Source organism: Numenius arquata, chromosome 1 (assembly GCF_964106895.1).
Source record: "Numenius arquata chromosome 1, bNumArq3.hap1.1, whole genome shotgun sequence".
NCBI lineage: Eukaryota > Metazoa > Chordata > Aves > Charadriiformes > Scolopacidae > Numenius > Numenius arquata.
The window spans coordinates 13,157,611-13,171,453 of NC_133576.1; the positions used below are offsets into that span (position 1 = coordinate 13,157,611).

At 47.5% G+C, this 13,843-nt stretch overlaps 1 protein-coding gene across 1 annotated transcript in view; it reads left to right on the forward strand.

The window, feature by feature from the left end:
- Nucleotides 1–13,502, forward strand: part of CASQ2 (calsequestrin 2) — a 36,537-nt gene extending 23,035 nt beyond the window's left edge. The window contains exons 7-11 of the mRNA XM_074151796.1: nucleotides 1,987–2,032; nucleotides 4,454–4,508; nucleotides 5,215–5,315; nucleotides 5,672–5,746; nucleotides 9,606–13,502. Coding sequence (XP_074007897.1) covers nucleotides 1,987–2,032; nucleotides 4,454–4,508; nucleotides 5,215–5,315; nucleotides 5,672–5,746; nucleotides 9,606–9,809 — 481 coding nt within the window. The 3' untranslated portion in view covers nucleotides 9,810–13,502. The remainder of the gene's footprint in view (nucleotides 1–1,986; nucleotides 2,033–4,453; nucleotides 4,509–5,214; nucleotides 5,316–5,671; nucleotides 5,747–9,605) is intronic.
- Nucleotides 13,503–13,843: the final 341 nt, after the last annotated feature.

Sequence of the window (13,843 nt, forward strand, 5' to 3'; positions counted from 1 at the left end):
TCTTGTGTTATGAAGAACAATGACCAGCCGTTCGCGGTTTCACTTTTTTTTTTTTTCCACTGCTCCTGATCTTTTAGAGCCCCTGCCAATATCCTCTTCATTCACCTCTTTTACAAGATAAAGTGTTCTCATCTATTTAAACTCCCCCAAACATTCCATACCTTTGTTTACCCCTGCCATGTTTCCATGTCCCTTTTTCAGTTGTCCCGTATCATTTCTGTGATGGGATGACCAGAACTACAAATACATTTACTGTGGAGGTGCATAGTATAGCTATCCATTGCTATAAGGGTATGATGTGTTTTCCCAACCATTTGTAACCTTTTTGCCTTTGGAGCTGATGCTTTCTCAATTTGTGACACCTGGGCCCCTTTCCTGAGAGGCAATAATTAATTATAACTAATTTAGAACCCATTGTTGCACCTGTGTAATCAGGGTTTTTTTTCTGCAAGTGCATTACTTCCTATGCCCACCATGTAGACTCTCAAGTCTCAGAAGATCCCTCTGTATCTCCTCATAGTCAGGCCTGTGCTGGTCATCTGAAGAAGTGGATATGCTAAGGAAATGCTGCCCTATTCCTACTTCGCATCTTTTTCAGATTACGTGAGAATATATTATGCATATCATCATGCTAAAGCATATGCTATGAATCTTAATTGGTTAATTCCCTTTGTCATGAAAACTTACCATTCATCTCCACCCTTCATCTTCCAATGTCATTAATCCACAGGAGGACGTCTCCTCTGATCTAATCTTAGTTTCTCTGAGACCTTTTAGTAAGGGACCTTGCCCAATGGTCCTCTGAAGGCAACTCACTGCATTGACCAGCATATCTTTGCCCACTCCCTGACTTGCTCTGGAAACTTCAGCAGATCCATTGCCATGATTTTCCTCTTAAAGGCCATGCATCTCTTGTCCTGTCATGTCACATTCCTTCAAATGTCTGTTAACTCTGCTTTTGCTGGTAGCATCGTTTCCTTAAGGAAGTCACTCTTCCAGATCAGTGGCTCCTCACATCCTTTAGGAACCTCTAAAAAAATGCTCCTTGTTTCCACTGCTCTGGTAGTGAGGCAAACCAAAGTGACAGGTTACACATCTCACTGATGCTACCTGGCCCTGGCAACGTGCTGCTAATCCCTTTGCCACTTTGTTCTAGGACCTGATTGACCAACACTTCTCTTTGCAACAGCTCCTGGGGTTGATCTGCCAGGGAGACCCGCTCTGCTGGGGGAACCTCCATGAACCAGAGGGAGCAGAAGTGCAAAGGATTACTTGTGCTTGTCTGCTATGGCCTTGTGTTCCTTGGGTGCCCCTTTGACACCTCAGTCACCTCTCATCCTGCTGGGCTCTCTAACAGGCTTCCTGCTACGGATGTGTCTGAAAACATTTATTAATCTTTTTTTTTTTTGTCCTTTATGAGCTACTTCTCAAAAATATTTGCTTTGGCCATAGGCCAAACCCAAGTCTTAGGGTTTGAATTTTCTTGCCAGTGGTTATTGTGATCTAAATTTTGCCAGAGGTTATTCTGTCTTCTTTGCTTCATCCAAGTTTGGAAGGATTTTTATGGTGGAATTATGCTGGGGTAAAACCAGGAGAAAAAGGGGAACAAAGCCCAGTAGGAACGTCCCAGGGACTGCAATATACAAGTGAATAGGTCACCTTGTGCTCTCAGTACAGACAGAACAATCTGCCATGTGTGGGACTAATTCACCAGCATATCCCAGCACAGAGAGGCATCTCATCTTCCCAAGCACAAATAGCGTCTGCAGCGACTCCAGTGGGGGCAAGAGCAGGGTTTTATCACCATAAATAAAAGCATACGCTGACATACTGTGCCCTCGTGCTTGCATTCAAAACATGGTGGCTGACAGCACTGACCCCAGCCATCAACCAAATGAGATCCAGTGACCTTTTCCATGATGCCGGCGGCGTCATGTGTGACAGTGCTGGATGTGTCCTCAAAGAGCGTTTCTGTCTCCCTTTCAGGGCCACCTTGAGGAAACTGCGCCCAGAGGACATGTTTGAGACATGGGTAAGCACATGTGGTGGGAAGCCTTGCGTCCTCTGCCAGCTTCCAACAAGAAATCACTACTCAAAAGCTTGAGCCTCTGCCTGGGCAAAACATTATCTTTCCTTCCTTGCAAAGCTGCTTTCCCTCTTCTGGGAAGAAGGGAAAGCCTTGGATGTGACGCCCAGTGCCTGAGTTCAAACAGTGTGCTCAAATGCTTTGCTCAACAGCAGTGGACAGCTGAGCTGGGTCCCATTTGCTCCCCAGAGGGGACAGGGAAAGTTAACCAAGTGTGCCAGGTGGGTGTTGAGCCTCTGTAACAGCCGTGAAATAGCTCTGGAGAACACCCTTCCCAAGGATGGTTTATCTGTCTCGGTGCTGGTGGTGGGGTGACTTCAGTGGCCTGCTCACTGGGCAAGCTATGGAGATTGTACCAATAGATGACTCAGGGAAATTGTACTGGGGCAGTCATACAAATCAAAATGCAAGCGAGGGCAGGCAGTTCAGATAATTATATAGATTACGGAGCAAATTGTGCATTGATTGCACTTCTCATGGTGTGAGCAAGCTGCAAGTCAGTGATTGTGAAGAACTAACCCGCGGTTTGGCATTGATCACCCACAGAGGACCCTCCCGGTCTGCAGCTGTGTGGGAAAAGGGGAAGAGTGAAAATGAAAGAAAAATCACGTATAACAAATTATCCCTTTGCTGTGAATGAGTACGATGTTAACAGCCAGTCAGGGACCTTCAAGTGCCAGCTAAATGCTGAAAAATAAAGCCGAACAGGTGCTTTACAGATGCTAAGGAAGATGCAGTCTCTCCTTCAAAAAGCTCGGCACATTTATACCAGCATTCAGTTGCCTCCTTGCTTGGCTGTGTAACATGAAATGCTGCGGCACGCCGAAGCACCAAAAACCTTGGGAGTCTTTAAGACAACAAGGCGAGAGGTAATAAAACTGAAGCAGGAGTTATGAGTCACTTAGGCACAATAGCTTTTCATTTTCTTTTGAAATACAGATTCTGTACAGAAGATAGCTTCCTAGATCCACTGAAGTCCCTCAAAGTTTTTTCATGGGGCTTCAGTGGGATGCAAATTTCACATGCAGTGGTTTTCCTTTCATACTGAACATATTCTAAAATAACCTCAGGAAAAGTGTGGATTGTCAGCAGTGGGATGTTCACTCTAGCAGCTGCCTGGGAATACAGAGTTATCCTCCGCTATGAACAGGGAACTCGTACCTACAGGTGACAAAAGGCTGGATTCTGATCTTGCCACAAGTTCAGAACATCCCCAACGCCTTCGACAGAGTTACTCCCGTTTTGTTTGCTGCCTTGGAGGTCAGAATATAGCTATATTATATAGCTATATATAAATTTATATATCGCATATGGGTTTTTTTTTTATTTTTCTGTTTGACAATGCTGCAGGCAAATACGGAGAAACAGCAACAGTGTAGATTTTGCCAGCTGTAAGTGGTCTGAATCCCAAGTAAATCTGCCTAGAATACCCTGGTGAAAATGTATTCCCTGAAGACACCAGCAAAGGCCCAGCATCCGCTATTGTTTTTAAAGATAATGTTTTCCACTTAATCTTTCAGGGCTTTTTTTCTTTTCAGTTTTTGATGGTGGCTTTATCACCTCTGGGCTCAGAAGGGAAAAGAAATTAGCATTTAGATGGGAATTTTTGCTCGCATTAAAACCAATTGAAATGGAAACCAGGACCGGCAGCGGGTGAGGAAGGCGAAGCCGATCCATGGGATAATTCAGAGATGACATTCATAGCAGGCGGATGATGAACTGGCTGGCAGATCTATTGGCCTTTGCCAGTATCATTATCCATTACTCACATGTCTCATGGAGAAAAGCAGTTCACCAGGCTTATCATTTCTGTCCTCCACTCATTGGAGCCCTGAAATGAGCTTCTCACTTGATTCCCCTCGCTGCTCACAGAGACCCTCAGCTAGAGCAAGAGACCCTTCACCTCCTGAAAGGTGCCCAAGTGATCCACCTCACCTCTCACATTGTGAGCAAAACTCCTTTGCTGGCTCCAAATGAGCATGTTTGGAATCTGAGCATGGTGGCAGATATTTGTTTCCCCACAAGCTATCCCCTGGCAGATGGAAATTTATGAGGGTAGGTGCCCTCAGGCATGGACAGTGAGCCCACATTCCCATGCTAAAGAGCCTTTGCCATTGTGGTGCCCACCTCATTTTTAGCAGAAAGGTTTCAGCAATACTACCCGAACTATCCACTTCAGTGCCTAATACCTCCACGACTCAGCCTCACCTCAGGTCCCATTTCTGGTGTCTCAGTGGGACTCCGGTCAAGCCATTCTTTGCAATCGTCCTGTTTGCTTGAAGGCATCCCACTGCTTCTCATCTCCAGCAACTGCCCAAGCTCTGTCCTCCCTCCCTGGCCCATTAGTAATAGTTTTGTTGTTTCCAGGAGGATGACATGGAGGGAATCCACATTGTGGCCTTTGCTGAAGAAGATGACCCAGGTAAGAGTCCGTTTCCCTTGCGTGACTCTCCATCACTCAAGATGATGTAGTTAACATGTGCTTTGGTGGCATTGCGGAGCCCCACACCCCAGCAGGGACGGGGAGCCTGCTGGGATGGGGAGCAGGGGTTCTTCTGCATGTTTATGCTATCAGGTGTGCTAGCCAGGATTCAAATGCGTGGGCTCTAGATATAAATGGATGGCTGACTGAGAAAAAAAAAAAAAAAAAAAAGAAGTCATTCCCCCAACCCTAGTGCCAGGATTTGCTCCCTAACTCTGCAGCTGTCTTGCTGTATGGCTCCAGGAAAGTGCTGAGGGCTGGGTGTATGATGTGCATGTGGGAAACCTGTGGGCAATGGCTCCTGAAAAGCCATGGCATTGATGCTTCTCAGTGCCATCAGCATGCCGAAAAGATTCAGCCGCTCGGGGGCTCGGTTCCTCCCTCACCACAAGAAAATAGTGACATTGTTCCACTCCACGGAAGGATTACAAGATCTAATTCATGTGTAACTAATTTCAATACCCGGGGAGGATGCTTGAAATTAAAAGCCTTATTATCAGAAGAAAGAGCTGGGAGACAGCATTTTAATGAGAACTATAAACAACCCCTGTGCGCACAGGGGGCTGAGGGAAGTTGAAAACCCCGCAAGCGAAAAGTGCCTGCCTGTTTGCAGGAGAGGGCTGCAGTGGTTCATATATCATTTCAGATGGTTTTGAGTTCCTGGAAATCCTGAAGCAGGTTGCCAGGGACAACACCGATAATCCTGACCTGAGCATTGTCTGGATTGACCCTGATGACTTTCCTCTGGTGAGTAGCAGGGGCTCCTTGCCTTGCTTGGTTTAATTCATGGACAGAGTGTGTGGGTATGCGTGCACAAGCACAGGAACTGCCCCAGGGAATTTGGGACAGGAAAAGAGGGGAAACAGGACCACGGATGATGCTTGAGAGCTGCTCGTGGGGGTCTGCCTTCCACGAAGGTGGTGTCTGGGGAACATTCCCAGAGCTGGGCACTTCCCTTGGCTGTGCATGATGGCCCAAGCTCATGTTCAGCCTCCCTGTGCGCTCATGAATGCATGCTCCCAGCACCACAGCCCAGCCGGATGAGTTAATGCAAGGGGGTACAGCAAACACCCTTGTCTGAGCTTTGTTTCTCTCTCCTGCAGCTGATCACTTACTGGGAGAAGACCTTCAAGATTGACCTGTTCAGACCACAGATCGGGGTGGTGAACGTCACAGACGTGAGTAGCATGTGCCCAGAAAATCCAGCAATCCCAAGATTAGGGTGATAGAAAGGATGGGATCTGAGGTCCTCTGGAATCAGTGGGATTTCTGCTGTTGAGTGCGAGTAGACCAGGCTTTTTCCCCAGGGAAAAAGCGTAAAGACTTCACAATTCCCATGTGCAGCTGGGTTCATTCTCCAGCACTGCGCTTCAGGGCTTTGGTCTGAGCGTGTTTCTGCTGCTGAGTCGCACACAAATCAGGTCTACTGAGGACAGGACCAGCCCTTGTGGTCTGAGCTTCCAGGCTTTACCCAGTTTTGGTTTCAAGGTCTTACATTTCCACCCTAACCAACAGCATGCACTATTGTCTGTGCTCTTCTCTGACTGAACCTGGGTGGGCTTGTGGGGGAAAACTGTGTGCTGGGGGGAAAGAAAGCCATGCTTAGTGGAGGAGAAGAGGAGAAAAAGCAGGGTGGTTTTGCAGCAGAAGCAGAATGGCCCATCTTGAGTGTAGGAGGGAAAGATGTTCCCCCAACAGATGACACAGAGCAACTGTACAGACTGAAAAAAACAACAAATAAATACACAGCCTTAATAAGAATATGACATAAACTGGTAATGGAGGAATCCTGCTGCGATGCAGAGGGGACACTGGGGTTCGTCCAGGCCCTCCTCCCCCTCAGCCACTGCCATATCGGAGGTACTAGAGGGATTTAGATGGGAAGAGGAGACGTGTCCACCCCATGCCTGCTGTTATTGAAGGGTTTCAACATTGTCTCACAGCTGGCATCGCTGCAGAGGGAGAGCTGCACAGGCAGGTGCTGATTTGGCATGGCTGTGGTGGTGGTGGTACCCACAGCACCCACTGCTGTGCTATCGGGCCAGCTTTCGAGCTGCTACTGGTTTTACCATGGTTGCCTTCAAGCCGGCAAGGTATGGGATTGATGTCAGGTTGCCTACACGCTGTGAGCTTTTAAGGCAGGTGGGAGAGGGGCCCATCCGACTTCCACCAGCAGAGATGTGGGGAGAGTGCAAGTAATGTGCATCAACTTCCACCAGCAGAGGTGTGCTGAGTGCAAGTAATGTGCATCATGGCCCTGACACGACTACAGAGAGAAACCGTTTTTCCTCTTGCTGACAATAATAGCCCAGATGATCAGAAAACACATAACACGGCATGCTCCAGCATGGCTCACTTATTACCTTAGTTTATTTTTGATGGTTAGAGGCTGGTTGTTTTAATCTCTTTAAAATGAACCTGTGCGGGTATGTAAGTGCTTCTGGAAGCAGAGATCTCTTCACTGCAGAAGTGTTCATATTTTGGCGCTTGACTTCTTTGTGTTTGAAATTTCAGCCATATGGGAACCTGATGTTTCATTAGAAGAGAGCAGAGAGGGACAGAGAGTTGGGACAACTGGCTGGGGCTGGGTGCTGGTCCTGGCCCTGCTACTAACCTTGATCCCAGCCCCCATGTCCTCTCTCCTGTACCTCCCCAGAAAATGAGGGACAGGGAGAGAGTACTAGACGATCGTGCCTCCTATTGTAACAAACGCTGCAAGACCGTAAGATGGGAGACGTGGTAAGGAAGGCAAAGCCATGATGTTATGAAGAAAGTGGAGACTCTGGATCTTGCCCCTCCCATTGAGGGGAATGTGAAGGAAGTGCACAGGCTGGCTTGGGAGTTGTGGAGTAGATGGGGTGCTGGCTGGATGCGAGTGGTGCTTTTCCTGTAGTAGAGCAGCATTTGCCAGGCCGTGGGACAAACACCTAGAGAGTGGGGACCGAGTGGGTTAAGGGTTGTTAGCAGAATTGTTAAGAGAGACAGAACAGAAGAGGGCCAAGTCAGCATCTGTCACCTAAGATCATGAGATAAATGAATAGATAAACCAGAAACAGCCCAAGCCTTCCAGTTTTCTTTCCCCTTATTACAAGTCCACAGTATCTCCCTTCATTATATTTCCTGCAGTTGGCCTGTTTAAGTGGTGTCAAAGCTACATTAAACATCTATCATCAGAAATTCATGGAAGTAGGCTTGTCAGTGGGAAGAAAATCATATAGAAACCAGTATTCGGCAGGAACATATGCCTTATTATCCAGCAGTCACTCAGAGACCTGTAAAAACTCATGCATTATCTAGCTTTGATATAGTAAATGTTTCAGGTTGTTGATTATAGTATTTGCAGTTTTTATTTCATTCCTCTTAAGTCTGTTTTCTATTCCTCAAGAGAGAGATTTAAGAAACTTCTAGGTTGGCGGGTGATATCTAAAACAAACACTGAGCTCATTTCGTTATTTCAATGTTACATCACTGCATTCAGCCAAGTTACACAGGTACAAAGTGGGGCTTACACAACAGAGTGAAAATAAACACTGCTGTTGGCTTCAGTGGACATAACCCCTCTGACCCCATTGCTTCTCTAAAAGCCTGCCAATACAAGCAGCAGAGCTCCCAACAGCCCCCCCTAGCCCATCACATGAGAGTAGCCCAGGACTAGGGCCATGATGTGCTGCAAAATATTGCAGATTCATTTGCACAGCATCTTCTCTAAGCACAGTGGGGCCCACTCCTGTTCCCATTATTTAAAGGTATCACTTTTTGCGCATGAACAGTCCTGAGTTTGGGGACAAGATCACTTGCATGAAGCAAGAGATTCATGCCTCCCATGGCTCTTTTTTATTACAGCTTTGGTGTTTTAGGAAGAAAATATTGTAAAAGGGAGAAACGGTTTTCCCTGAGCAAAAATTGGTCTGGCTTTTTAGCAAGCCACACAACGAAGAGAATTAGGTACCACAGGCGGGGAAAGAAGTAGGGCACATTTGCTAAAGCTGGTAGTTATCCTCTGACGTGTGAAAAGCACTTGTTCTGCAACTTCAAATGCTGAACAAGATAACCTCACAGTACCTCTGCAAAATAGGAGGCTGATCCTATTTTATGGAGGGGAGACAGTGAAGGGAAAGGGGCTTACCCAGGCATTTACCCAAGGAATCTATAGCAAAGCAGGGAGAAAACCTTTCCTTTCGAGGTCTCAGAGACCATCTAAACTATGCTTCCTCTCCCTGGGTAACAGTCACAATTTAGACAGCATCTTCTCACTGCGTTTTAGACAGCATCTTCTTACTGAATCCCTCCATACCCTACAGTTTATGGAATTAATGACAGATGGAGAGAAAGAGCAGGGGGCAGCTGTAGTCCAGGGCATCAGTGTTTTTCACCATTCTTCAGCTGGAGCATGGTTGAGATGATTTGAGGAAAGGTTCTTCCAAAGGAGAAGCTACTATCACATGTGGAGAGTCCAGAGCAACGTCCTGAGACAAAGGTGATGCTAAAAAAGGCTGGGGAAAAGGGATGCTGACAGCAGGGTGTAAATGCTCAAGGGAAGAGGTCCCAGCGAGGCTCTGGAAGGAAGGAGAGAAATGCTGTGATGTCCTGTGAACTTGGGTGATGCATGAGGAGCTCGCATATGTCTCCTTATGCTCTCTTTATGTTGACTTGAAGTCTTACAGAACTGGCCAGACAGGGTGAGGACAATGCACCAGGTGGAAGATACTCTTGCTCACAGGTGTAAGCAGCGCAGGAGAGGTAAGGGCAGTGGGCACACATCTAACCCAGGGCAAACAGTACCACACACTCATGTAAACCCATTAACCAGTCGCACCGCCCCTAGACAGAAGCAACAGCACTTCAGGGGAAGTGATAATGCCAACGTGTGGGCAGACAGAGATACTGTGGCTGAGCCTGCCTGTGGCAAAGAGGGAGCTAATGCCACCATCACCCCTGCATCCCTGTGGTCCAACCCTTACCCCCACAATAGCAGTGAACCTCATCTCTTCCCTGTGTCTCTGGGGGTGGCTAATCCCCCATCACCTGTCCCCTCAGGCTGACAGCATCTGGATGGAGATCAGAGACGATGATGACCTGCCCACAGCTGAGGAGCTGGAGGACTGGATAGAGGATGTGCTTTCTGGGAAGATAAATACCGAAGATGATGATGACGACGACGATGATGACGACGATGATGATGACGATGACGATGATGATGACGATGACGACGATGATGACGATGATGATGATGACGACTAACTGTGACTCTATGCAGTTTGACTTGTGGAGGCTGAGAGGCCTCCCCCCGCGGCAGGTCCCTCCATCGGAAGACCTGTGTTTGAGCGTCAGCAAGCACCGCTGCTCCTCTCCCCTCCCCTGCCCCGCTCCCCCTTTCCCTGCCCTTGCCGGGACCCCCCAGCCTGATTCTCAGCGGTGCTGAGCCACCGGGACTGCCCTTGCAGTGGGCGGGTGGCACCTGCAGGCACCCAGCACCGCTGTAAATCATGCCTCCTTAGTAAGGACAATAGGAATCTGCAGGGAATCTGCCCCCAGTGCCCCAGGGCAGGAGTAAAGTGCCTGCCTGCTTGCTGCCAGAGGGACACAGGGAGCCAATTTGTATTTTCCATGCTCATCAGCCCAGCACTTACATTCAAAGACCAAATCTCACTTTAAGACATAGGGAAGGCCACTGTAAAGTTTAGTCCTTTTATTAAACACAATGCCCTTTGCAGCTACTCTGCCAAGACCACTCAATCCTACAAGTTCTGCTGCAAGAGTCTGTAGCTACTCATTAACATGCTAGGAGCAGCAAAAGGCTTTGGGAGGGGAGGAAGGTTTTAGGGATGCTATTTAAGTTTTCAGTGATTCCATATAACAACAGGATATTCTTGTCTGGCAGAGCAACGCAAAACCAAACATCATGATCCCTGTCTGAACCTCTTTCTTCCTGAAAGCTCAGGCAAAAGATAGTGTAAGTGCCGGTGGTCTAATATGGGACATCAAAGCTTGCAAGTTCCTGAACTGCTGGAAAGGCTGATCCAGGTCTGAGCCCAGACTCTTGAGGCTGAAGGTAACAGCAGTGAGCCAAACCATCAGTTGTAACCCCAAAGAAATGCCAGAGCAGACCCTAGGCCAGTTCCAAACATCTGCAGCCAGGTCTGAGCTGGGCCTGCCTTCCTTTTCAGGTGAACCTCAGCTGGATTAAAGGTGGTGCACATGAGATAGACAGCATACATAGGCACCCACCACAAAGCCCTCCTATTCCCCACGACCTTCCAGCTTTAGCTGACTTTTAACCCAAAGCTTACATAGCATTTTTTCCCATGACCAAGCTGTTGGGCAGGAACACATCCGTCCAACTGTATTAGATGCTGGATAATGTGTGTTGGGCAATGAGCAGTGAAAGGATCCAAGCCATTTGGCTTTTAAGTACTCAGTTGCACAGTTACTCCCTGATTAGAGAATCGGATGTCCCATGGTAGCCTGTGAGAAGCCCCTTTTGCCTGCAGACTGGGAAGGAGCTCATGGCACCAGTTCGCAGTCAAGGGGGTCACTCACAAAGCAAAGGGTCAGCAACTCAGTCCTGGCGAGTGCAGCACCATCCATGTGCAGGTCACTGTGACAGTGTTAGGTCTCCCTGCTTTCCCATGCTGGCAGATTTCAATTGTCTTAGCTTATTAGGTTTGACAATAGTGCAATGAATGGAGAGTTTGGAGACAGTTTTACCTTTATAAATACATTTATAAATATGTTCTCCAGCCGTTCGGACTTGTTAGTATAGGTAGGGTACACATGTCCTCTCTTGCTACAGATGAAAAATATCATTCTGACCTTTCTTATAGTGGTTTACGTCAGAGGTAAGTGATGGTGGAAATAGTGTGAGGGACAGAAGAATCAGATTCGTTACACGGATGTGAAACAGCCTGATGAGAAACAAGGTTTACACACTATATATTTCCTTTATCAGATGAACTGCAAAGCAAGATTTTATAGGTGGTTTTTTTTCCTGCCTGTTGATCAGTCTCTTTGACTCTCTCTCTCTCTACATTAGCTGAAATAGAAATTTGAACTACCGGTATAAAAAAGCTGAAGTACTGATCTATTCCTACGTGTGCCGTATCCCCTTGGTGGAAAGTGCCAGCATGAACACCACACAGTTGGATATCTAAGTATCTCTATGTATATGAATGAATACTGTGCTTATATGGTATATGACCGTAGCTCATCTTAGCTCCACATTGAACATCAAACACTCAACACATCCTTTCCAGATACAGCTGATTAGAAGAATAGACAGGACAGCAAAGCCCCCAGGTCAACTATTTCCCCTTTCTTGCTTCTTTACAATGCAGAAGCACTGCCTGAAAGGCTTGACCCAAGTGTGTTTGGGGAGACCGTCTACCTAGTCATGCTGGGGTTATGAACAACTCGGACCTATCCCAGAGGACCTGGTGGAGACTTTCAGAAGGCTTGAAATGCAGAGTGCTCTCATCCTGGAGGTCCACTTCTCTCCTTCACACACCCCTCTCTCCTGACAGAGGGGTGCCCAGCACCCTTCTTCTGCTCTTTCCTTTCAGATGCTTCCTCCAGAGGTTTCCTAGAGAACCCCGGCTCGGAGAGAGAGAGGGAGCAAGCTGGATTCAAGGTCTTATTGATGCACGTTGGTAAGGAGCAAGAACAGGCAAAACCAGCCATTTAGTAGTCTCCTGCTCTGTGATTAAGGGACAAATATTCACCTGAGCAAAGTGCTTGTTTATCTTTACCCTGGGGCTATTCCCAGGAGTAAAACACACACAGCTTCACCCTGCATAAGGTAACAGCCTGCCCAGGCCCTGCAGCTCCAGATCGGTGGCTGCAAAGTGCCAAAGTGAATTTCTATAAGCATGAAGAATAAACGAAGAGTTGCTCTACTGCCTTTCCTAACTGGCACTGTTTCCAGAAATCCCCGTTGCCTGGGTACTTTCCATGTACCTCCCCTCCCGCTGTTGGATGCCCATCCATTCTGATGGGCCCCTCTCCAGATGCTCCGAGGGGCAGAGCTTACACAGGCAGAGCAGGCAGCAAATGGCACTACAGACCTGTTCAAGTGCACGGGTGTTTCACAGGCGCGTACACATTTCAATGCATCAAGCAACACAGCTCTGGGATGAAAAAATAATTAATGTAGTGGTGCTTAGGCTTATACAGAGGCCAGTGAGTTTGAGCTCATACTAGGGCTGGTGTCAGGAGTTTATGGAAAGTCTCCCCTGAGGTATGAGAGAAAGGGTTAATCCTATGGCTGCTACTCCTTCACAGTGCCAGTGTGGTCCTTGATGGGGCCACCCTTTCTCTCTTCCCTCATCCCCCATTACGGTGTTCATCGTTCTCTTTGCCTGTGAAGGGGAACATATGATCATCAGCTTTTGGGATAAACACATAAAAAGTTAAGAAAATGATGCAGCAGAGAAAGGATTGCAGCAATGAAGATGAGAAGGCAGCACAACCTCTCCCATTAACCTGTAACACCTTGTCCGCCCTGAGTTCATAGTGACCGAATCACTGAACCAGACAATACCCCGTGTGAAGGAGATGGCAGCTTGAATTTGAATGTCTTCCTTACAGGGACAGGTAAGATAGTGGTATGGGGTGGTATCACACGCAGGACCCCAGGCACGGGAGGTCCTGTGCTCATCTGTCACAAGTAGGCACAACTGGCACTTGAAAAGCACTGGCAACCCTGAGGAGCAAAATCAGCCTAACCCTGCCCACTATGCACTCAAAAGCAAAAGGTCAGTATGATTGGATGTGGAACCAGAAAAAAAATCCTTCTATATTTAAAAGAAAATATTGTGCATGTGGGCAGCACTGAGTGTTTCTGCAGGCAAGTCTGTAAAGTCTGTCCCTCTCTTAGCAAAGTTCTTTTTCTCCAAAATGTTAATTAGATATTCATATTAAATGGGTCTTAATACACATAAGACAAGGAATGGTATTTTGCCCTCATCTAACTGCAAGTGCTTCAAGCTGATCAGTCACTTCAAAGTTCCCAAAAATCTAGTCTTGCCAGCCCCCAATGACAGTGAGGCCTCCCCCTCGCAAGTGGTGTGTGGCAAGAAAACGAAGTCATACACCACCTCCTCCCAGTCCCCAGACACGGGGCCGGGGGCCACAGAAGAGGGCTTTGTTTGGTGTGCTGTACCACAGGCCACCCTGTGCTGCTCATGGGCAATGATCAAGGGAGAGGGAATCCCATCAAGAGCCACATACTGCAGCCGTTGTACAGAAGCATGAAGGAGAAAGCATCTGCCTTTACAGTG